General features: G+C 33.2%; 4 protein-coding genes and 1 long non-coding RNA gene across 9 annotated transcripts; 2 read left to right on the top strand and 3 right to left on the bottom strand.

The window, feature by feature from the left end:
• Nucleotides 1-1,540: 1,540 nt before the first annotated feature.
• LOC140874654 (uncharacterized) lies at nt 1,541-3,368 on the top strand. Its single transcript, XR_012148182.1, has 3 exons — nt 1,541-1,724; nt 2,173-2,281; nt 2,954-3,368. It is a non-coding gene; the product is annotated as an uncharacterized lncRNA (long non-coding RNA).
• A 322-nt stretch (nt 3,369-3,690) lies between these two features.
• On the top strand, nt 3,691-6,455 carry LOC140874628 (protein disulfide-isomerase 5-2-like). 3 transcript variants are annotated; one of them, XM_073277981.1, is made up of 6 exons: nt 3,991-4,124; nt 4,201-4,438; nt 4,599-4,702; nt 4,875-5,245; nt 5,497-5,804; nt 5,931-6,455. In XM_073277981.1, the coding sequence occupies exons 2-6, from the start codon at nt 4,409-4,411 to the stop codon at nt 6,243-6,245; spliced, it is 1,128 nt and encodes a 375-aa protein (XP_073134082.1). In that variant the 5' UTR covers nt 3,991-4,124; nt 4,201-4,408; the 3' UTR covers nt 6,246-6,455. The 3 variants fall into 3 exon arrangements, with proteins under 3 accessions (XP_073134091.1, XP_073134075.1, XP_073134082.1); XM_073277990.1 differs by lacking the exon at nt 4,201-4,438 and having other exon boundaries at nt 3,691-4,124; nt 5,962-6,159; XM_073277974.1 differs by lacking the exon at nt 4,201-4,438 and having other exon boundaries at nt 3,695-4,124.
• A 116-nt stretch (nt 6,456-6,571) lies between these two features.
• Nucleotides 6,572-9,342, bottom strand: LOC140874643 (receptor homology region, transmembrane domain- and RING domain-containing protein 2). Its single transcript, XM_073278001.1, has 4 exons — nt 8,994-9,342; nt 8,028-8,258; nt 7,480-7,884; nt 6,572-7,398 (listed from the first exon to the last, which is right to left on the bottom strand). Exons 1-4 carry the CDS (start codon nt 9,118-9,120, stop codon nt 6,848-6,850), a joined length of 1,314 nt encoding a protein of 437 aa, XP_073134102.1. The 5' UTR covers nt 9,121-9,342; the 3' UTR covers nt 6,572-6,847.
• A 1,084-nt stretch (nt 9,343-10,426) lies between these two features.
• On the bottom strand, nt 10,427-13,299 carry LOC140890119 (proteasome subunit alpha type-4-like). Of its 3 annotated transcripts, XM_073297888.1 has the most exons (3): nt 13,188-13,245; nt 11,454-11,495; nt 10,427-11,361 (listed from the first exon to the last, which is right to left on the bottom strand). In XM_073297888.1, the coding sequence occupies exon 3, from the start codon at nt 11,359-11,361 to the stop codon at nt 10,615-10,617; it is 747 nt and encodes a 248-aa protein (XP_073153989.1). In that variant the 5' UTR covers nt 11,454-11,495; nt 13,188-13,245; the 3' UTR covers nt 10,427-10,614. The 3 variants fall into 3 exon arrangements, with proteins under 3 accessions (XP_073153989.1, XP_073153982.1, XP_073153985.1); XM_073297881.1 differs by lacking the exon at nt 11,454-11,495 and having other exon boundaries at nt 13,188-13,299; XM_073297884.1 differs by lacking the exons at nt 11,454-11,495; nt 13,188-13,245 and adding an exon at nt 13,018-13,175.
• Nucleotides 13,300-17,474: 4,175 nt separating this feature from the next.
• LOC140866334 (uncharacterized) lies at nt 17,475-18,095 on the bottom strand. The gene has a single exon (XM_073271310.1). The coding sequence runs from the start codon at nt 18,093-18,095 to the stop codon at nt 17,475-17,477; it is 621 nt and encodes a 206-aa protein (XP_073127411.1).
• Between the last annotated feature and the right edge of the window lie 4,625 nt (nt 18,096-22,720).

The following is a 22,720-nucleotide window of genomic DNA, read 5'->3' as shown; positions in this document are numbered from 1 at the left end:
TAAAAAAATTCAAATTTTTTTTAAAAAAATATTAAATTATTAATATTTTTTTTAAAAAAAACTCAGGCTGGAATTGATCTGGCCGTTGATCTTCAACGACCAAATCATCCCAGCCCTTCTTTTTTTAAAAAAAAATTCAATTTTTCTTTTTTTTAATTAAAAGGGAAAAATCTGGCCCTTTATTTATCAACGGCTAAAAATATCTGGCAGTTGATTTTTAAAAAAAACTTTTTTTTTATTAATTGGTGGGCTTGACAGCGCGGAGCCTCTACGCGCAGGGCCCACCACTTGATCGCACGCGGATAACATCCGCGTGCGATTTCCTCGCCCCTTGGAGGGGCGAGTGACAAGGGGGGCGATCAAGTTGGGCTGATCTCCCCAATTTGATCGCCCCCCTTGGGGTGCTCTAATAGAGTCATGTTTAAAAAGGGCAAAACATTAAAAATAACATAATAATTGGAGATTAATTTTTCAAGAGTAATATTCATTTTGGTACACGAACTATTGATAAAATGTCAAATTGGTATATAAACTATTGTAAATGGTTTAATTGGTACATGATCAAATTAAAAGATCAATTTTACCCTTAATCTAAATTGTTTAGGTACATAATTTTATTTTCAAAGTTATTTATCGATTAATTTTAAAAATACCATATTTATTTAAAATTATATTATGATAAATAATTATCAAGTCAAATTATACAACAAATATTGTAATATATTGATGAAAATATCAGAAATATATATATAATCTGAGTCCATTGATCTTGTTTTTAAACTGTTGGAGAAAATATAATCAACATTTTAGTTTTTCAAAATCTAGTATTGTTATGTTGACAATTAAAAATAATGTTCAACATTAAAGATTTATATAATGAAAAAAAAATCTAATAGAAAAAATTCACAATTACTGTCTTTATTTACGTGGTTCTAATGACCTAAAATTTTTATACTTGATTTAATAATTTGTAAGTTTGTATTATTTTACTCGTGCTTAAATTTAAACATAAATAAATATTTATTTATTTTTTTATATTTTTATCGATATCAAATATATTTTAGTCGTGTATATGATTTATTTATTGAGCTTGGATTTATTAATATATAATTTTTATATCAATTTTTTTCAAAAAAAAAGTGGATAATTATTTAATATAGATAGAAAAATACCATTTTATTATATATTTATTAATAATTTAAAATTATATTATATTTGAATAAATAATTTATTAATGAGTAAAATATAAATATATTATAAAAATAGTAAGATACTTATTTCTTATATTTTTTTTACACTTTTTATAAATAAAAATTACTTTAAATAAAATATGCACTTAATTGAATTTAGTTAAAATAATTGGACTTAAAATCAATTTTTTTAAAGGATAAAATCGACTTTTTAATTGGATCATATACCAATTAAATTATTTTTAATAATTCATTTATCAATTTAACATTTTATCAATAATTCATTTATCAAAATGAATTTAGCTCATTTTTCAAATAAATCCCTTTATATTACAAACACTACACGGTTGTAAAATAAAAAGTTACCGCCTCTCTTTCTTCTTCCCCCATTTCTCGAGTTTGTTTCATAGTCTATTAGCGTCAATTCTCAGTGTTTCTCGAATTCATCTAAGGAATTGAAATCTGGATAGATTTTAGTGGTAAGGGGATTTGGAGGAGGAGCGCTGCGAGCAATCTGTGTTGATTCCATTCGAAGTAAGTCTCTCTCTTGGATAAGATGATCATTTCAAAGACTAAGCTTTTAATATGGTGACTTGGTGTAATTGTGTACCGGGATTGATTTTCTTGAAATTATGGATTTTTTATGAGAAGCATAGTTGCAAATCTGCACTTCAGGTGTTTGTATTATGTTCTTATGGCAAATTTAGATGTCAAGATCCCCCGCCCCCGCCGCCCTAGCGATTAAATGGACAAACAATCTCTGCCCGAATAATTGAATATAGATAAATAAGGGATTTAGTCGTGATTATCTGAAGCTGAAAGATTGGTACTTGTATGGTTCTTACTTTCCAGTCGTGACATTCTTACTAAATTGGTGGTTGTTTCTCCCCATCTTTATCTCTTCATGACTTAAGGCTTCAAAGTAGTTGTCACTGGATGATTATTTACTATATATTTATAATTTCACGTTTGATCTTCATAGATTGGAGAAGCAATGATTGGGGTTGTAAACAAGTTTTTTATTACATCCATATTTATGTGGGCAGCTCCTGTTGCAATCCTGTATGGATTCAATCACAAGTTATTGCCGGGTAAGCATGCATTTTATCTTCAAATTATAAAATGGTGGCTTTTGGTTAATGATTCATGTGGACTCTTGCTCCTCCAACTTAACTTGGATGCAATGTTAATGGAACAACGAACAAAGTCCTCAAATTTTATTTAGAAGATATTGTCTGTCTGGCTGATAAGAAAAATAAAAAACAAGCTGTAAAATGAACTCTTTCAAAGGTTCTTGCTAAAAAGTGAATTAGTGAAGGATTATGCGTTTGTTACGTAATTATTGCTAGTTATATTATTATGTGTCACATGGAATGCCTATGTTTTATGAATCATTTGGTCTGTAGTGGTCTATTATGCTATTAATTCAATCAAATAATTATTGTTTTTGCACTATGAAGGCTGCATAAAGCATCGCATAAGGTCGCCATGACTTTGATAAAAATATCCAACCCGCCAAAGCTTCTAATATACCTGCAGAAATAGGACCTCTAAACGATTGAACATTGTGCTGCTGTCCATATTTCATGTTTTGTCTAAAGATGTGTCTAGTATACTGTGCATCAACTCCGCATCCTCTCCTTACCTGGCTAATGCACACACTAAGTTGCACCTGGTGTACATCTGAATATCGAGTTGAGAAACTAAAACATTCCAAGGCTGTATTTAATTTTCTAATACTTGCTATCATGCTTTTAGAACAGGTAGTACTCAGTTGTCACCTGAGTCCAGGACATTGTGGAGTGGAATACTTGCAGTTATATCTGTGAATGTGGTTATCGGATTTTACATTTACTTGGCCATGAAAGAACCTTCAGACAAACACGAACCAGATCCTAAATTCCTTGCCGATGCCAAGGCTAGCATGAATCAACCCAGTTCAAACGAAGCAGACCGTACGAAACAGGAATAGTCGATTCTGATTCAGGACCACTTTCGGATGAAATATGGTGCCCATTTTTGCATATTCATTTCCACATATTTGGTTGTTATTGTTTCTGAAATTTGGATGCTCGGCCACTCAACTCATCAGTAGTTGACAAACTTAGGTGTTTCTGTAATAATCTCTTGCTATTGTTCTGTATTCATCTTCCAATTTTCCATTTTAATCTTTCACCTTTGAGCAAAACTACCCTCTTTTCGTTATACACAACATCCTGTCAAAACCAGTAATTTACTGCCACTTTATATTTAAAATATTCTCAAAAGGACGGATATATACAAGTATTTATAATGGGAGTATAACTGTATAAGTATTATTTCCACCAAAAATTGAACATATTTTTAAATTTTATATTTATATATCCGCAGACATATTTTACAAATGATCCTAAATTATTTACAGAAAGGTTTATGATAACTCACCTCATATCAAGATGTCCAATCTTTGAGACGAGTTCTTTGGTTGTTAGGTTCGTCTCTCGCTCAACTAACAAAAACATATTCGTTATTCAGTAAAATTAACTACCTTAGGTTAAAAAATAGTTGATTAATTTCCAAAAATATTCGCTCAAAATTTGAAAATATGAAAATTTACGATGATATATAAATGTTAAAATGAAGAGCAAAATGGTTAAATACTTAGATCAAGAACCCAGACACACTTTCTAGTACTTCAATTTTCGAACTTGCCAAATTTGGGTAGTGAATCCATCGATGATGCCTTCTTCATCAGCAATCTATTTCTCAGTTTTTTCACTTCACGTTTTCTTGCTTCATTCATCCATCTGGGCATCGGAGTATCAGTTCAAATTGGATGGTAAAGTCTTGGAGCTACACGATTCCAACTTCGACGCCGCCATTTCGACGTTCGATTACGTGTTTGTTGACTTCTATGCTCCCTGGTGCGGCCACTGCAAGCGCCTATCTCCAGAGGTTTGTTTTGTTTTTTTTTTTTACAACTTCGTTTCATCTCTTTATAGTCAAAATCGGATCTTGATGTGCGAAATAGCGTCGGAGGTGTTACTCTGGCGCTTCTTTGTTGTTTACGCTACGGATTGGCGTGGTACCAGCAAAGTTTTGAATGGGAGAATTTGAGAAACATGGTTTATGATTTTTGAGGAACTCTGTACATGGCCTCTGCATTTGTGTCACCATTGCTTTTGGCTTGCTCTGCGAAGATGAAACTACATACACAGTCGAAGTGAATTTAAACAAATATGTCGCAATTTTCTTCTTACACAGACCAGGTTAGTGTGGAAACGACTCGAGAAGAGTTTGGAGAATGAACCTGTGCACATGAAATGACTTTTTCATATTCTAAGCCCGTCAAGGGCTATGTTCTTGTTTTTTCTTTTTGATCATTAGGCGTGTGCTAGAAGATTAACAGATATGTATGTTGGATTGCAGCTGGACAAAGCGGCCCCACTTTTAGCTGGACTGAAGAAGCCTATAGTCGTTGCGAAAGTAGATGCTGACAAGTACAAAAGTCTTGCTTCTAAGCATGACATTGAGTATGTTTCATAGCCTTGTGTCATAATATTATTCTGGCATCCCAGATTTTAGGTGTGTGTTTGTTTCTTTTTATTTGGATGAATGGTTCAAGTGTTGGTTAACGTTTTGATATAAATCACTAAAACTATGGAAGAAGTACACTCATAACTATATGTTAATTTGTTCATGCAGTGGATATCCAACTCTAAAGATATTTGTGCATGGAGTCTATACTGAATATTATGGACCAAGGAAAGCTGATTTGCTTGTTCGATATTTGACAAAATTTGTTGCTCCTGATGTCACTATTCTTAGTTCTGATTCTGCTATTAGAGAATTTATTGAAGCAGCTGGTAGTTATTTTCCTATATTCATAGGCTTTGGCTTAAATGAGTCCACGATATCAAATTTGGCTATCAAGTATAAAAAGAGAGCATGGTTTTCTGTTGCCAAGGATTTCTCTGATGAAATAATGACTACATATGATTTTGACAAGGCACCTGCCTTGGCTGCAATTCATTTAGCCTCCAATGAACATAGCATTTTCTATGGGCCTCTTGAAGGTTAGAATGCCTCTAATCATCAACTTTAGTCTTTAGTGGTTAATATACATTTCAATTATAGGTATAGATGGATGTGCGCGCACACACACACACACTTGAATGTATACTGTCAGCTAGTATATTCTCAAGGAACTTGGTTAAATTATGGAAATATTTTAATACTATAGTTACTTGCGGTCACCTGTGACTCTAACAATGAACTCCAACTTGATGGTGATACTAATCTTTATTGCTCCCACTACAAATGGCAGAGAAATTTCTCGAGAACTACATAAAGCAGAATTTTTTCCCTCTGGTTCTGCCGTTAAATCAAGACACGTTGAAGTCTCTGGAGGATGATCCAAGAAAAATAGTTGTAACGATATTGAATGATGAAGGAAATGAGAAATCAAAAGGATTGTTAAAAGTTCTAAAGGCCGCTGCCTCTGAAAATCGTGACTTAATATTTGGTTATGTGGGGTTCAAGCAGTGGGAAGATTTTGCTGAATCATTTGATGTCTCCAAGAAAACAAAGCTTCCGAAGATGGTGTTATGGGATGGCGATGAGGAATATTATTTGGTAGGTGACAGTATCTTACTTTATAAAGCTACCACCTTCACTAAAATTAGTGGTATTACAACCATCCTATTCTGATTAAGATATTGCAAACGTGCATATTGATGTTGCATTCTTGTTTGAACTAAGGTTATTGGCTCAGAAAGCATTGATGAAACAGATATGTGGACCCAAGTATCAAAATTCCTGGAAGGTTATAGAGAAGGAAGAGTTATAAAAAAACGCTACGCTGGTTCTGCCTTGATGGATTTCATAAATTCACAACTTGGAGGGAGATATGTTCTCATTCTTATATTTGTGGTACTGGTAATGGTGCTGATCCGGTCAACAAATATGGAGGAACCTCCGACTGTGGGTATCCGAGACCAAGCCGATGATGCAAGGAGCTCCACCGTGCACCCACAAACGAAAGATTTGCGTCAAAATGAGAACAAGGAAGACTGAATTTATGTTTGCTGAAACGCAGACAATTGTAATGACTATTCACTACCAAGGAACCATGTCCAACCGATTAGTTCAATGGAAGCGAGTGCATTTTACCTTCTTACAACTTAGTTTGTGTCATGTAAGAAAAATGGATTAACCTACAGCTACAGTGGAATGGATTTTCCAAGTTTTATACTGGTGGACATGAAGTTGATGAAAAGCTGGACTATCATTATTTGATCATTTCCTGGTCTCTGCATAGTACCTTGGGCTTCTTACACGACTGGAGTTTGAAAAAGTAACCGTAATTGACAACGGAAAACAAATTAGTGAAAAAATTTAAATAGACCAAGAGGAACTTAATTAAACTAGCAAAACTTAACATCCGCACCAAAATAGCCGGAAAAAATAACAAGAAAAGAAGCAAATTCACAGAGTAAAAATGCATAAATAAACAAACTATATATCTTATGCTACAATGTACAGATTTGTAGTCTGTGTTCACTGCAAAACCATCCGCAGTTGCTCGATTAATCATAGATCTTCCAGGCAATCAACTTCGTATCGCGCTGTTGTCTGAAGCAAAGGTTTGGCAAAATCAACAAGCAGACGAACCTTCATTAGCATCCTGGAAGAGACTGGGCTGATGCAAAAGGTGAAAAGCTTGCAGCTGACTCGCTGTAGTGCAGTGGATTAGGAGGCCGACTTGAAGACCCAATATAACTCGATGAAGCGTTGCTTGGGCTAGGAATATATGGTGACATGTATCTGGAATTAAGAGGCGATATCGAAGGGTAACCCAGTGAGTGAGGTGAAATCAAGTAACTGCCAAGAGATCTTTGTGAAGACATATTTCTTAGATCGGCTGAGCTTTGACTTGTACTTAAGTTAGGAGATTGATGGTAATATGTGTTGTAAGGAGTGGTAGAGATGGACTGGGGACGCGAAAAGGAGGTTGATTGCAGAGATGATTGGCCGATTTGCATGGCTGATGATGATGCTAATGATGATCTAAAAGATGATAGCATAGACGATGCTGGGCTGGATGACAGTAAAGGTGTAGATTCTGATGCTGGTGGTTCACCTGTGCTGGTTCTTGCGTCACGCTTGCAGACAGGACAGAATGTTCTCCATGATGTTAGCCATGCATCGACACATACAGCGTGGAATTCTGTAAAACACGAAGTAACAGCCGGATTACAATTTAAAAATTAGGGGAAAGAAGTAAATGCTCAAATATGAAGAGGCTTACTGTGGCAGCATGGGAGAATTCTAAGCTTCTCTCCAATGTTGTAGTCTTCAAGACATATGGCACACGTGCTCGAGGTACAATTGTCCTCTAAAACTGCAGTAAAAGTTAGGCTTGGCATGGCTTTTACCAAGCGGCGGCTCATCCCATGAAATTCTCGTACACGAGGAGCTTGAGGCCGTTCTCTTCTTATGCGATGCCTTCGAATGAAAAAACAAGTAGCTAACACAGCAGACATGGCGAGTAACGATATGAAAGATATAGCCATGATAGACCATGCTGAGTTTTCATAGACTGGGGATATCCATATCTCAGTATCAACAGCACCAGAATATTTTGCCAGCGTTTCACCTGACGCTTTGGATACAAAAACTGCATTGATCTTTACACCAGCAGAATTCCCAGCCACTACATTTTAAGATACCAATAATTTCATCATTTTATAGCGCAAACTAATTCTAAAGTTTAAATCAACAGCCTCAATTCTATATTAACACACAAATTAATAGATGAAATCACGGTAAAGATGACAGCTGAAGATAGAACAATACTTGCAACTAGATCGCCATCCTCATTATCGTAGACTATGGCTGCTTTAAACCCAGCAACTTGCGCTCTCCTGACTTTTTCATCAAAGCTACATACTCCCCTGATTATCAATGCAAATGAATACCTGGTGTCATTCATTTTTGTAACAATTTTATTAGTCAGGGGAGAGCATGCATCCAACGGTTCTGCCACATATAATGTGCCGTATATCCCCGACCCTTTCACCGATGGAGCTGAAATCATAAAAGTCGTGCATCAGCAAACACAAAACAAATCAGGATACCAACCTACTCTTTCCTCACTATTCAGGACACTGTCACGAAGAGAAATTCAGTCTTCCAAGTTTTCAAATATAACCACACACAAAAAAATGTGTATCCAATCTGTATACTCCCATCTCAACACAGTTTCTTGCTATCTATCATGGCTGAATTCAGCCAAGAAAATAAGCTAATGATTGACAGTTTCATTAATTTGCTGAAATACACATTCTCAATAATATGCTAAATCGCTTGATAGTAACGGAGGACTTTGCACGTATAATCTCAAACTCAAACATCATGTGGGAGAACTGGGAAGTCTTGATCATCCTTTTGCAAGAGAAGTGACCCATCAAACTCGATACACTTTGACACCAATTCCAGAATTCCCCAGCTAAGTTTAAGCATTAAAACACATAAACATGACATCTTCACAATCTCAAGGTTCATCAGATAAAGTTTGTGTCTTTCCATAAAATACCTTAAAATTGAACCAGTATCAATCAACAAAGAGAAAAATATAATGGGATCCAAACAGGTCCATGATGAAAACAAGAAACAGTTGCGTCACAGAAAGAAAATGACTCAAATCAAGCGCATATTAAATCACCTGCGAAATCCCAAAACTACAAAATAGATTGGTTTTACAACCTGATACAGAATTCAAATTATTCGCAAGAAAAATAATGTAATAATAATTAAACTCACCAAAATTAGCTTCAATGTCTTGAAAAGAAGAAGTAACATTGTTTCTAATCAAAACCACCTTCCCAAAAGCCGTGAAAGCACACATTAAACAGAAAAGGCAGCGGGAAAATACCCAGAAATTCAACATATTTTCTACCCGCAAAGATCTCAACTTTTTTCAACAAAATCCCAAAAACCCCCCCGATTTCACTCGGGACAAAATAGAACCTTTTATCTTTAAAAAAAACTGCAGAAGTTTATCATAATTGAAACATCAGCTTCCATACTGCAGTATGAAAATGCAAATCTTGAAGGGATTTTGCAAACGCTTCGGAGTTGGGTTGGTTGGTTAGATTTGTAGTAGGAGTATTTTAATAATAATAATAATAATGGAAATTATATATATGCTATTTATATGGTTTGTCTTTATTTGTATGGGTGTGCTGTGATGATGATAACCTTTGCGCTGGATGCATGAATATCCGTCAAAATAACAAATAAATAAATAAATAAATAAATATAAACATAATATATTAAATAATATTATGGGAAATTTTCGATAATATTCAATCTTGACGTTAATTGACCAAGGAAACATTAATTTTCCTTTTGACTCAAACTATTGTCCTTCAAAATTCCAATAATTTACTATTTGAAAATTTTAATAAAAAATATGTCAATGCAAAGAAAATATAAAATTTACTCTAGGCATTTGCCATAATTAGCTTTTTTCAATAAAAAATATCTCAATGCAATGAAAATATAAAATTTACTGTAGGCATTTGCCACAATTACCTTTTTTAATTTTATATAAACAGTGCATTATCAAAATTTTCAAATTTTATTAGTAACATATTCGAATTTCGATACGGTCATTATAAGGTTTCTTAAAGTGCCAAACGTTAGGCCAACATAGGTAGATATTTGTAGTTTTTATAGAGTTTCTTGAAATAATTTTTTTTTAAAAAAAATTGATTGACCCACATATTATAAAAAGATGCCATGGATGTAATGGTTTTTTTTTTTTTTTTGAGAGAAGGCATGGATGTAATGGTAATATTCCTAAAGTGGAAGAAAATTATCCAACCACCACCAAGAAGATGCTGGATCTATCCAATTTATGCCTGCAATATTTTTGTTAGGATAAGAATTCATGCATATTTTGGGTATAATATTTATATAGGAATTGGAGACAACTTGATATTTTATTAGGCACATCAAAATTGACTTCAACCTAATCTTATTTTAGCAATCATTGCTGGTCAAAGGGAGTAATCTCATTATTTGGATAAATCGTCCATAAATCTTCATAGAATTGTGTGGCATATAAATCCCAATAAGCTCAATAGTATCACAACTTCTAGTCACACGGATTTCTTTTTACGGATGTAATCCAAAAACTGTGTAATTTTGCGAATCCGGTCCGGATTCGGTCCGGATTCATATAATTCAGCTTCTGATAAATTCTCTTAACGTCAACATAGAATCACAAAGATGAGTACAAAATATGCAATGAAATCGTCTTGACAGAGTAGACTTGCATCAAATGTTTTTCGCAAACAAAACCAGAAAAAGAACTGAGTAACAAGCTTCGGTGTAATGGAAAAATGAAAGCACGTAGCAAGTCTTGTATTCGAATGAATCAGGCTTCAGCAGCAGGTTGTGTCAGCCCAGACTTCACCAGCAGCTTGTTGAGTTTATCCGCAGAACACACCTGAAACTTCACTTTCCCAGAAGACAGAAAAATCTCCGACAGTTCAAGCTTTTCTGAGTTGAGACTTGTGCTATCCATTGTTTTGCTGAGCACCTTTATCGCAAGCTGTACCGCCTCTTCTCTAGTCATGTCGTCTTTGTAATCCTGCTTAAGGATAGATTGTGCAGCCTGGTTGTTAGCTCCAATTGCTGCAGCCTTCCAACCACTGAAATTCCCACTAGGGTCGCTCATGTAAAGCTGAAATCCATAATTTTTATCCCAGCCTGCAAACAGGAATGAAACACCAAAGGGGCGGAGGCCACCAAACTGTGTGTAGCCTTGCTTGGTGTCACATAGAGACTGAACCAGTTGTTCAACTGGCATCGGTTCTTGGTAAGCATATGCATAACGCTGGGCCTGGAGCCTGGCTGTGTTAATAAGAATGTTGGCATCAGACATGATCCCAGCAACAGCACATGCTACGTGGTCATCAATCTTGTACATCTTCTCAACTGACGTTGAGGTCTCGAGCAGTTTAGAAACAACTTTCTTTTCTCCAACTAGGACAACTCCATCTGTACTCAAAATCCCAATGGCGCTCCCTGCATTTCCAATTGCTTCCATTGCATACTCAACCTGGTAAAGCCGACCTTCTGGGGAAAAGATTGTTGTACGGCTATCATATCTTCGAGACATCTACCGAAAAAGATACAGAAGGTTTATCGTGTCAAGAATGGAATCAACGTAAGGTGCAATGATATACTTAATAAAAGGAGATAATACACCACCTCCAAAAAAACAGATGCATCAGAACTTTGCCTAACACTTCCCTATATAGTTAAAATATTGAAATTCTAGGTGTGAGACAGAATTAAAAAGAGAGAAAGTTATCAACCAACGAATACCAACCGGACACAATTGGATAGCCATCCATTAAAAAGCACCACATAAAACAGTAATATTTTTTGCCTTAGAATTTTAAAAAGGAAAACATGATAAGGTGCATTCACTAGCCCTGCAAGCTTTGCATACACTGTGATACACATTAACACATTTGCTGGTAATGACATCAGCATTACAGGTAATATTCTAAAGCTGTTGACTCAGTCACCATGGATGAATTTTCACCAGCCTTATTCTTCTAAGGTGTGAAACAATGGGAATGATACCCGAATAATTTGAACAAGTTCAATTTTTAAAGTTAAAAGAAGTAAGAACTTCAAGCAGGTTCAGCTACAGAAATGAACTCTAACATTGAACAAAGGCATATCAAGCAATCTAAATAGTTATAGGACAAGTAAGTATCAACAGACTGTCTATGCTCTTTCCATCAGTTAATCAAATCTGTTGTAACTTAGAGTCCGCCTAAGGTGAATTATGGAGGAAGAAACTCTCTATTGTACATAAATCATTGACCACATGCTCATATACCAAATAAATTCTAAGAAACTTAATTGCGGGTGACCCCACACGTGAATTATCACACGACTTCAGTTACACTAATAAACGTAAGTTCTTTACATAGGGAAGCTTTGCTACCCAAGTATAGAGACAAGAAAAGATGCACAAAATTAAAATTATCGAAACCAAATAGTAGCAACATACAAAAGGTAAAACAAGTAAAAGTAGAAATATGGATGGACTAGCAGCTACAAACCCAATTGTTATCCTACATCTAACATCATCTCCGCAAGCAATTACCAAGAGGTTAATAAGATAGAGAGTTTCTCCCAATTAAAGATTAGTCTTTTGGGTTTGGGTTCTCTTCTTGGGCATATGGCCTAACAGTGATGCTCTCCTTAAGAGTCCACACACGAAGTGTTGATTTATGTAGGGACTATTATCAGGCCAGGGTCCGCAATGTGACTCGTGTTCATATAACAAGCTGGATTCTAGGGTTTAGGGACCTCATGGAGTCTAAAAAGCGGGCAATGTTGTGATCCCATATCGGTTTCACATATAGTCATGGAGTAACTGATAAATTCGATGGACTCTCCCATCAAGAAAGTTAAATCCGACCCAAGATTCCTGATATGTATGCATAACCACTTCTCGAGGCTCAAATGGGATTGCCCGCTCATTGAAGTGTTTTAGGGGTGATACGCATTGTGCCACTCTAAGACAGTAAACTCCACACCATCAATAAGCTCACAGAATAAATGCAGAGTTATGACACAGATACGATAAAAGCTACAAAATATAAATCAATTTATGAGATAAATACAAAAAATTCAACATTTTACGGTAGGCACAAGAAATATAGGCGTTCATCAGAACTTATGCATAGTCCCACCAATCACATGCAACAATAACTATATAAAATGAACGACAACAAGAAAATTCCCCCAACACCTGACACCAATTCTTTCTTCAATCACAAACAGGGAAATCAGCCGCGGCGAAAAAGACTATGCATTTATCTTCCAAGGACCAGATTCCGATTAAATAAAATCGATTAAAAACCTAACACCACCATAAAAAAAACAACAGATTAATCAGAAGCCGGAAGAAATCGAACTCACTGTGCACCAGTAAATTCTAAGTTGAGAGGGGAGCTAGAGAACTTGGGTTTCACGAAACGAGAGGGAGCTGCTTTACGATTTCGCAGCAAGAGGAGAGGAGACTATATTGGAAATATTAAGTCGCGTTTTCTAAAAAAGGATTAAAGTCGCGTTTCAGTAATTCTTTCATCGCGTTTTATTTTCTCAAACGATTTAAAAGTTAGGATCAACTAGCAAGAAAGCTAAGCACCATCGGGCAGCGGGCACCAAGGATGCATTGGGCTGGAAAATGTGTATATTTGGGCCAATCCAGTTAATCGATTGCTGGTTTCCACGCTTAAATTATTTGGGTCGGATCCTGATCCAAATACGAGTAGGCCCAATTATTAAGATCAAAAGTCGAAGCCTGTATGATCCGTTTCGATTACAACTTGATTCAATACTTTGAAAAAATAAATTATAGATATCGAACAGGTTATTAATTAATTTCTAATTTCAGATTACAATGCCAAAACCGTCTATTATAAGTTATAACATGATATTTTGTTATTCAGATCGGAACAAAATCTTTTTTTTAAAAAAATTGACCCTCCTCAGTATATATGTAGAATACACGGCAGAAAGTATCATAACTAAATGTATTTGACACGTACCTCTCTTTATGACGTATAGGGGTGTTCATCTGTCGGTTCGGTTTTAATTTGTCTAATTTCAGTTCAGTTTTACGGTTTTTGGTTTATAAAAAATGTAATTCGAAGTCAAACCGTTCTACTTCGGTTCGGTTCGGTTCGGTTTTTGTACAAAAATGGACCGGTTTATACGGTTCGATTTTATCGATTTTATCATTAATAATACACAACACAATAAAATAAACATAAATTTTATCAATCATGTAATTTAAATACCACAAAACACAACTTAAAGTTATAGTTATATAATGAAGAAAAAAATAACAAATAATACAAGAACAAACATCCAACCACAATCTTATAATATTTTTAAAAAAACAAAACAAATTTTGATACGGACATATGGTTATTCCGATTTTGATACAAATGTTAAAATTAATAATATAAATACATTGTAAAATATAATATGTCTTTTTTTTTACATGATTTCTTAGTAAAAAAATTAAAAATAAAGTTTAAATGACTTACATAAACAATAATCAACTAAAAATTACATAAACAACAACCAATTAATCAACTATAAAGTACATAACACAACAAAAATGAATTAAATGAACAAAAATCAACTAAAAAATTTTTTAAAATGATTATTTATTCACTAAATATCATCTCATAAGATATATAATATAAATAAAAAATTTATATAAAATTATTAATTTAATTTAATTTTGGTTTTTTCGGTCGGTTCGGTTTTGACATATATAATCCAAAATCGAATCAAATAAACTTCGGTTTTAATATTTATATCCGAATTATAAAATACGGTTTTCGGTTCGGTTTTTGATTTTTTCGATTTGGATTTCTGGTTTTTTCGGTTTTATCTGAAATATGAACACCCCTAATGAGGTACCTATAATTTTCGGAGTTTTTTTTGCAGAGGAAAGTGCCAAAATCAGGTGAATGCAAAATTCCTGTTTAAAATACCATTATATCAAGGGATTTTAATTACATGGATGTGAAATATTATTCATCATCGTTCGAGAATGAAAAAGTATGGATACATATTATATGATATTAATATAGTAGGACAACCCATCAACCAACCCTGATATTTTATTAATAATTAAATAATAATTAGAACCATATTTATGCGCCAACCCTACGTATATCTAATATAATTAAATAATATAATGCACCTATTCATCATGAGTAAAGGAAGATTAAATTATTCATCAACTACTTTGTCGACACTGTATATTAATTGTAATATTTTTCGTCCAATTTTTTCTTTGTTTAATTAATTGATTTTTATCCCCTCATTTCATTAATATGTTGATTTGAATAATATTTTCTCTACCACTTTATGTGAATTTGTTGTGTCCCAAGATGATAAGAGCACGTGTCTTTCATTATAATTTCAACTATAAAACAATTTATGTTGATTTCTTTAAAATCATGAAGTAATTTTTGCATACTCTTAATATAGAAAATCATCAAGATTTTAGAGGAACAAGTTTTGAAGAACATAATTTGGAGGCATGATTTTGGAAGAATAAAATGTAATTAAGCTTGGTTTTAATTTGGGGAAAATGAAATTATTTTAACGCCAAATTATGTTAGAAATATTGGTTTAATGTATTATTAATCTATGTATAACTTATTCCAATCAATTTCGCCTTATTTTCGTCATATTATTTATTTATTTATTAATTAATAATTTTACATCAATTAAATCAAATAAATTATAATCTATCCATCAAATCAAATAATGTATTAACTATTTTTTCTTATTTATTTTTAATTTACATTATATTGCTTATCTATGGATTATTTATCCTATCACTCAAACCAAACGGTGCCATAATGTTATAATACTACACTGTAATTTTGGATTTCATGGGAAATAATGAAAATAATTATATGCGCTTGTTATTTTCTATTTTTAGTTGGGGAGGAGTTTGTTACAGCTCAATGAGTCATGACTCATGACTCATGAACACAAAACTTAATTATAAATATATTAATTTATTTCCATTTTCAAACTTCTCAACATCAATAGACAATTTTCGGCACCATTATTACCATGTTTTAATATAAGGAATTAGTAAGTGCAAATACACCTTATATATCCTCGTTCATAATTCCTAAGCATGTTCGATATTAAGTAAGATATACTTCAAGTGCCACAATATTACTTAATTCATGTTAAATGTTTTTAAATTAATCACCATTCGGCTACCGAATAAAAAGTCAAGCTAGGGTTTAGATATATAACTAGCCACCAGTCTCAATTAGGCAAGCAATTATTTTTTTAGCTCAATTTTGACTATGAAAAAACAACATTAGCTTCCAAGATTATTATTATATCCAAAATCATTGATACCATGCCGACAACTTCTAGTTCATCTGAAAAAAAAAATCAATTAAATTAATAAAAATATCATGAGGGTACAACTTGACTAACCAATAAGGAATCAAGCCTGCTTATTCCACTTAGATTGATGAAATACAATATGGATAAAAAAAAAATCAGAAGTCTTTTCTTCCTCATTTATTATTCAATTTTTTTTTATCTATCTAGATTAGGTATGTAGTGCCAATCCAAGACAATTTTGAATATTATTGCATTGAAGTTATTTTAATTTCAAAAAATATCATTTTAATAGTCACTATATTCTCTTTTCAAAATTTGATATCAAATCTGATATCAGTTTATCATTCGAGATCAAATTGCAAAAAAATCATATCCCAACTAAAAAAAATCATAGACATCATTAGGGGTGATCACGGTGCGGTTTGGCGGTTTTTTATAAAAAATTCAAACCGAATTGCCAATTGCAGTTCGGTTATATTATATTTTTTTTGTTGCGGTTTTATATGTAAAATCGTTTTCGCGGTTTTTAGCGGTTGCGGTCGGTTCGCGGTTTTTTTTAATGATAGGTAAAATGAAAAAAAAAATAAAGCTATTCAAATTATTAGAATAATGAATGAAAACTATAATAAACTAAATAAAACTAAATAAAATAACAATCAAGCGACAAAATAAAGTTAATCAACTATAATATGTTTAGGCAAGTTGAAGATTAATATTTGTATAAAGAAGTAGTAAATATATTTTGAAGAGGGAAAGTGGGGAAATTTTTTTGAAGAAGAGTTGGGAGAGAAGAGAGTGGAAGCGGCATATGATCGAATCTATTGTGTATAATGTATATACAATCTTCTATAAATATAACCCTAGTTAAAGAAATTAAATGGAGCAGTATTAATACTGATAAATGCGATAATTTCTGACGGCCCATTTGTCAACTATGTACTAATTACTCTCACTTACTTCCAAATCGCACCACATGCAATCCAGAAAGGATCGCGTAATTTTCAGTACATGGCAATCGCACAAGCTAAGATCTACGTATAAGACACATTGCAACTATTTCACTAATTAAAAATATATTAAATTCCCACTTGTTCTTAGTTATTACTATTAATTAATACATAGATTAAATTACTAATATTTTACATCATGGCCTAGCGACAACTTGTCTTGTCCCAAAAATTTCAGCAAAGGGATTGGAAACATGGAAACATGGATCAAGGCACCGTAACCAAGCAGTTTGGAATTAAAATTTAAGAGTACATGGTGACCAAAAACTTTGTCGTGTAACTTGAACGTGTCGATGAACTAACTTGAGCGTCGGTTGAGCCGATCGTAACGTGGCTTCGATTTAGGCAGACAGACAATGGATTCCGAAATCGCGCAAGTTCTCTTACAAGAAGTGTACATGTCAATGCACCCGAATCCATCGCTCAAAGTTCTTGAAATCTTGGAGTCTGACCCCTTCCCGGTATGAACAAGGTTGGTGTCGTCGTGATCATGGTCGCCATCCTTGGAACATTCGACTAGGGCCGCGAAGAATGGATCCCTTTTGAATCTGTTGCTGGAGTGATGTCTCTGTTCTTGATTGTGAGACAGCTTCTTGGTGGAGGAATTGGAGTTTCCGGCCGGCGGCAACGGGAGGAGATTCGCGGAGGATTCGTCCATTTTGGGTACTAATAATTGGTGCTTGGGGATCCCGGGAATTTTTTCCCAAGAAAATGGAACTCCGTTGAATTTAGGTGGGGTGGAGATTGGACTAAATGGAGGGTACTCGTCGTAGAAGGATCCAAATGAATCCCACGAATTCGACGTGGATGACGATGAAAATGACGATGTCCGGCGGCCTCCGGGTGGGCGGAATGATCTCGAAGTGGGATATGGTGGTTCTTCCTCAGTTGGGAGGATTTGAGTGTGAGTAGAAGCCATAGATAGCTCTTGGGAAGAGGAGGCAGTGAGAATCTATCTTTTTGGTTCTGTTTTTTTTTTTTTTTATATTTGTGGGAATATCTATACTATATTATAATATTTGATGCACTTAAAGAAACCCTTCATGTGGATACCGTTTTTTGTTCCATTTTTGCCCCTCCTTTTCTTCTTATATTATTACATAATTTCATAATAATTACCCTTCTTACCCACGATCCCCACTAAAAAACCTCCCACTAACTCCACTTTCACATAAAATAAAATAAAAAACTTATTTTTTATAATACATTAACTTCAATCATCTCGACTTTTCAATTTTCATCATATTTTTTATTTGGCTTCTACATTTCTTTTTTCATCTGATTTGTTTCCCAATAACATTTTAAGCAAAAGTACAAAAAAATCAGAAAAATAAAATAATAAAGTGATCTGAAAATTTTTCGTTGCACACGCATGCGTGTGCCATGTTTACTAGTATATATAATATATACATATATATAGACAGTTAAAAGATAATAATAATTTTTTTTAAAAAAGCTTGAAATTTGGTGAATGGGAGTGAAAGATAAAATAACAAAACGGCCCCAAATGTAAGTATATGAAAAGGATACATAGAAAATAGATGAAATGAATGCATGTGGATTAATGAATAGTTGACGCGGGGAAGTAGCAACGATGTGGATATGCTTCATAATTGTGTATTTGTACATTAATTAAATGGTTGGGGGTGTTGTGTAGCGTACTTCTCCAAATGATGTGGTGCTAACCACACAATTTTACTCTCAAACGTGTATTGAATAATAGTAGTACTTGGCTCAAGATAATATTGTACATTGATTCAATGTTTATGTAAAATTTTAAAATAATAGTGATGTATGTGTATAATCATATTTTGGAAAACACTCCCCCTCCTCTCCCATATCCTTTTGAAAGAATAATAGTGATCTAAAATATAGCTTGAAATTTCCTAAATGTCCCTAAAGAATTTGTCTTACACACACATGCTAAATAAAATAATTAATAAAGAGCCGGCCGGCGGCCATTTCGCAATTTTTATTCTTGATTAGTATGTGTTTTTGTCTCTCTCACTCTCCTTAATTTATGATATATTAGTAATCGTTCATTCATACGTAATACGTAGATATTTAGATAAATGAGATCACCAATAAGTTTTGGGTGGGTTGTATCATGTATGTAACGAACAACTTGTTAAATTAATTATAACACAGGTCCAAAATTATCATATAAAGTAAAAGGTAATTTTTTTGTAAAGGACCAAATAATGGATTATTAAAAGGAAGTTTTCCATTAAGCAAGAAATCAGTCAGAAGAGACCAAGTCGACTCGAATGAAGTAGTTTAACCAATTAGAGACAAAGTACCCAGTAGGTGAAATTTAACGGATAAAAAAAATTAATACTTAATATTATGAAAACAAGAAATAATTAATTAAATATGACAAATACACATGCTGATCTACGAGATAACTGATGCGCCGCTCGATCATCAGCAAGACACGCACGGTAACGGAAAGCCAGATCAATAGCAAAGGATTTAGATCTATGCTAGGATCCAATACTGGCTGATATATTATATATTTGGATTTTCACTTGGATCAATATCTCATTAGTATTTTGTGAGATGAATATTTGATCCGACTTGTGAAAAATTATAGATTGTGACATTGTGTAATATCATAATGAACACGTACGTTACGTATTTGTACAGTTGTAATAGTTATTTAAACATGATAGTTTTCGTTATATTATTAAGAGTGATATATGTTAAAGAAGATGGATTTGTACCTAACTCAATTTAAAATCCAGCTCAAGGGGAAGGATCATGTAATTCTGATAAATTTTACACCAACCGATGTGATATTACTGACACACCAACACATCCTTTCACGCCCAAGAATAAATATTTGGAGCGTAAAGATATTAACAGATGACTTAACTTTTGACAGTCCAATAGATAAAGGTTAAACCTGAGCTCTAATACCATGTTAAAGATCATGAACTTTGACATAACTCAATCCCAAAAACTAGTTCAAGGAGGATATCTTTTATCTATATATAACTCCCAAAACCAACCGATGCTGATGTTAGACAATTACACACCAACAATATAGTCATATAAAAATTTAATATATATATATAATATAACTTTAATAATTTAGAAGATTTTTGAAAAGTGGACACAAATACACCAAAACACATAATTGTAAAGATGATTTTAAAAAAAAAAAAGGCCCCAAAAACAACTACCGGGCCTACCTTTCATAATAACCCCAAAGGCCCAAACCCAAAATGCTCTTCGTCCGGTTTTGGAGTTAGCGTGTGCGCAATTTAACATACTTAGGTACTGTTGAGGAGATTTTTTAAGAATTATTTTTCAGTTTTTTTTTAACAAACTTTTCAAAATTTTGTTAATTTTGTTAAAAAAATCTGAGAAGTGCTTGCTAGAAACTATACAAAACACTATCTTAGTCGAAGTGTGTTCTTTTTTTATTTTTAGTTAACACAACAAGCATGGACATTTATCGATGAAAATAAGATGACGTTGAATTGATCGATGAAATGGTCAAGTGGAATACTTAGCATGTCCGAAACGTATATATATAAAAAGTTTAGAACACAAACAATCTAAATATATCTGGGCTCATAATTTTTTTCTGTTAAGTGAGATACTATACGTACGTGCATTATCCTAAAGTACGTCTAAAAATGAAAATTCATCAATATACTTAAAGTTTATAATTTTTTCGCTGAACCTACATATATATTAATAAATCTCACCTTTTAATATATTATTGAGGTAATTATACCCAACAGTCACAACAATTTTTGTTACTATTCCAACTCCGTCACTAACTTTCAAAAAGTTGTCCATGTTCCTTTTGTGGGAATAAAACCATTTGTTTTTTCAACATTTACCACACTTGTCGGTTGCAAAATTCACCCTTTTTATCATTATAGTTCTTTGGGTGGAGATCAGGGAAAGTAGAAATTAGTACATGAATTATATTTCAGGACGCAGTTTTGTGATGAGTATGCATGTAAATCAACTGCTGGATCGTACTGTTAACAGAGAATGAGTGAACTGAGCTGGAGTTGGTGTGTTGAGTGGTAGAGCCAAGATTGTCGGGGCTAGGATTTTATATTATAGATTTTTTAAAAAAAAAAATTTAAATTGAGTAACCGGAATTAGTGAAAAAAATATCCAAAATTGATGTATAAACAAAATTGTTGATTACTGTCCTAAGACAAGGTCCATGGATGGTTTCGGGTGATTTTAACGCAATTTCAGATGTGTCTGAAAAATTTGGGTGTATTATTCTAATTAGCTTGTTCGGAAGATTACTTACACCATTCACAGATTCTTTATCCAAAATCTAAAATTTAAGGTAAAAGAACTAATTTATTTTTTTTGAAAGGAGAACTACTTTATTAAATTTAGATATCCAATTTTTACTGCACAATACATCAGTTTCTCTATAATTTAATATATATTTATTTTTTAATTGATTTTTTTCTCTCTCTCCATATTTTTTTTACTATTATCTTTGTTAATAATTTTTGTTGCATTGAATTGAAGTTTGTTAATTTTGCTAAAATTTTGTATGACCTAACTGTTCTTGAAAATGACTCAAATTTGGATGATTTGAGTCGAGTTTGAGTAGAATTTTTATATTTGAGTCGAGTTTGAGTTAAGCTTTTATATATTGGTCGAGTTTGAGTTGAGCTTTTATATTTAAGTCGAGTTTGAGTTGAGTTTTTATATTTGGGTCGAGTTTCGATTGAGTTTTTTTATTTGGGTCGAGTTTTATTAATTTAGTTGAGTTCTGGGTGGGGTTTAAGTGAAATTTACTATATGTGCATCCAGTGCTATCAAAATACTGAATTATCGGCATATCGTACCAAAATTGTTTTCGATATACCGACATTTTTTCGATATACCGAATTTTTTTTTCGGTATCTATACGATATCAATATGGATTTTTTCCATATCAAAATTTCGGAATTTCGTTATCGGTATGATTTTTTTTTCATACTAATATTTTTGGTACGGTCTGCCGAAAAACCACCCCTATGTGCATCTTATTACCCTTAGTAGCACGTCTGTTTAATTATTATTTGTGCAAACGGAATTTCAATTTTTTTTAAAAAAATTATGGTTTTACTATGTGTGCATTCTACTAACCTTAATAACACATATATTTAATTAATTAATATTTGTCCAAACGAAATTTTAATTTATTTAAATAATTATGGTTTTACTATATGTGCCTACTACTCTTACTAGCACGTATATTTAATTAATTAATATTTGTCCAAACAAAATTTCATTTTTTTTAAACAGAGAAAAAAATTGAGTCGGCCCCAAAGCTGCAAGAATGGCCAAGAGTCGGCACTCGTAAATCTTCAATAGATTTGTTGTTAAAAGAGTGAAAAAAATTTGAGAAAAGAAGAAGAAACGAGGGTTGAAGCTTGAGAAAGAAGAAGCAGTAGCAAAAAAAAAGAAGGGGAGGGTGGAAAGAGAAATGAGTTGGAAAAGAGAGATATAATATTTTATTATTTAGAGAATGAATCTAATTCTCAAAATTTACGGATTTACTGTTATAAA

This window comes from Henckelia pumila, chromosome 1 (genome assembly GCF_033568475.1).
Source record: "Henckelia pumila isolate YLH828 chromosome 1, ASM3356847v2, whole genome shotgun sequence".
Lineage (NCBI taxonomy): Eukaryota > Viridiplantae > Streptophyta > Magnoliopsida > Lamiales > Gesneriaceae > Henckelia > Henckelia pumila.
Note: the sequence above shows the minus strand (reverse complement) of the source record. Positions and strands in the feature narration are given on the sequence as shown.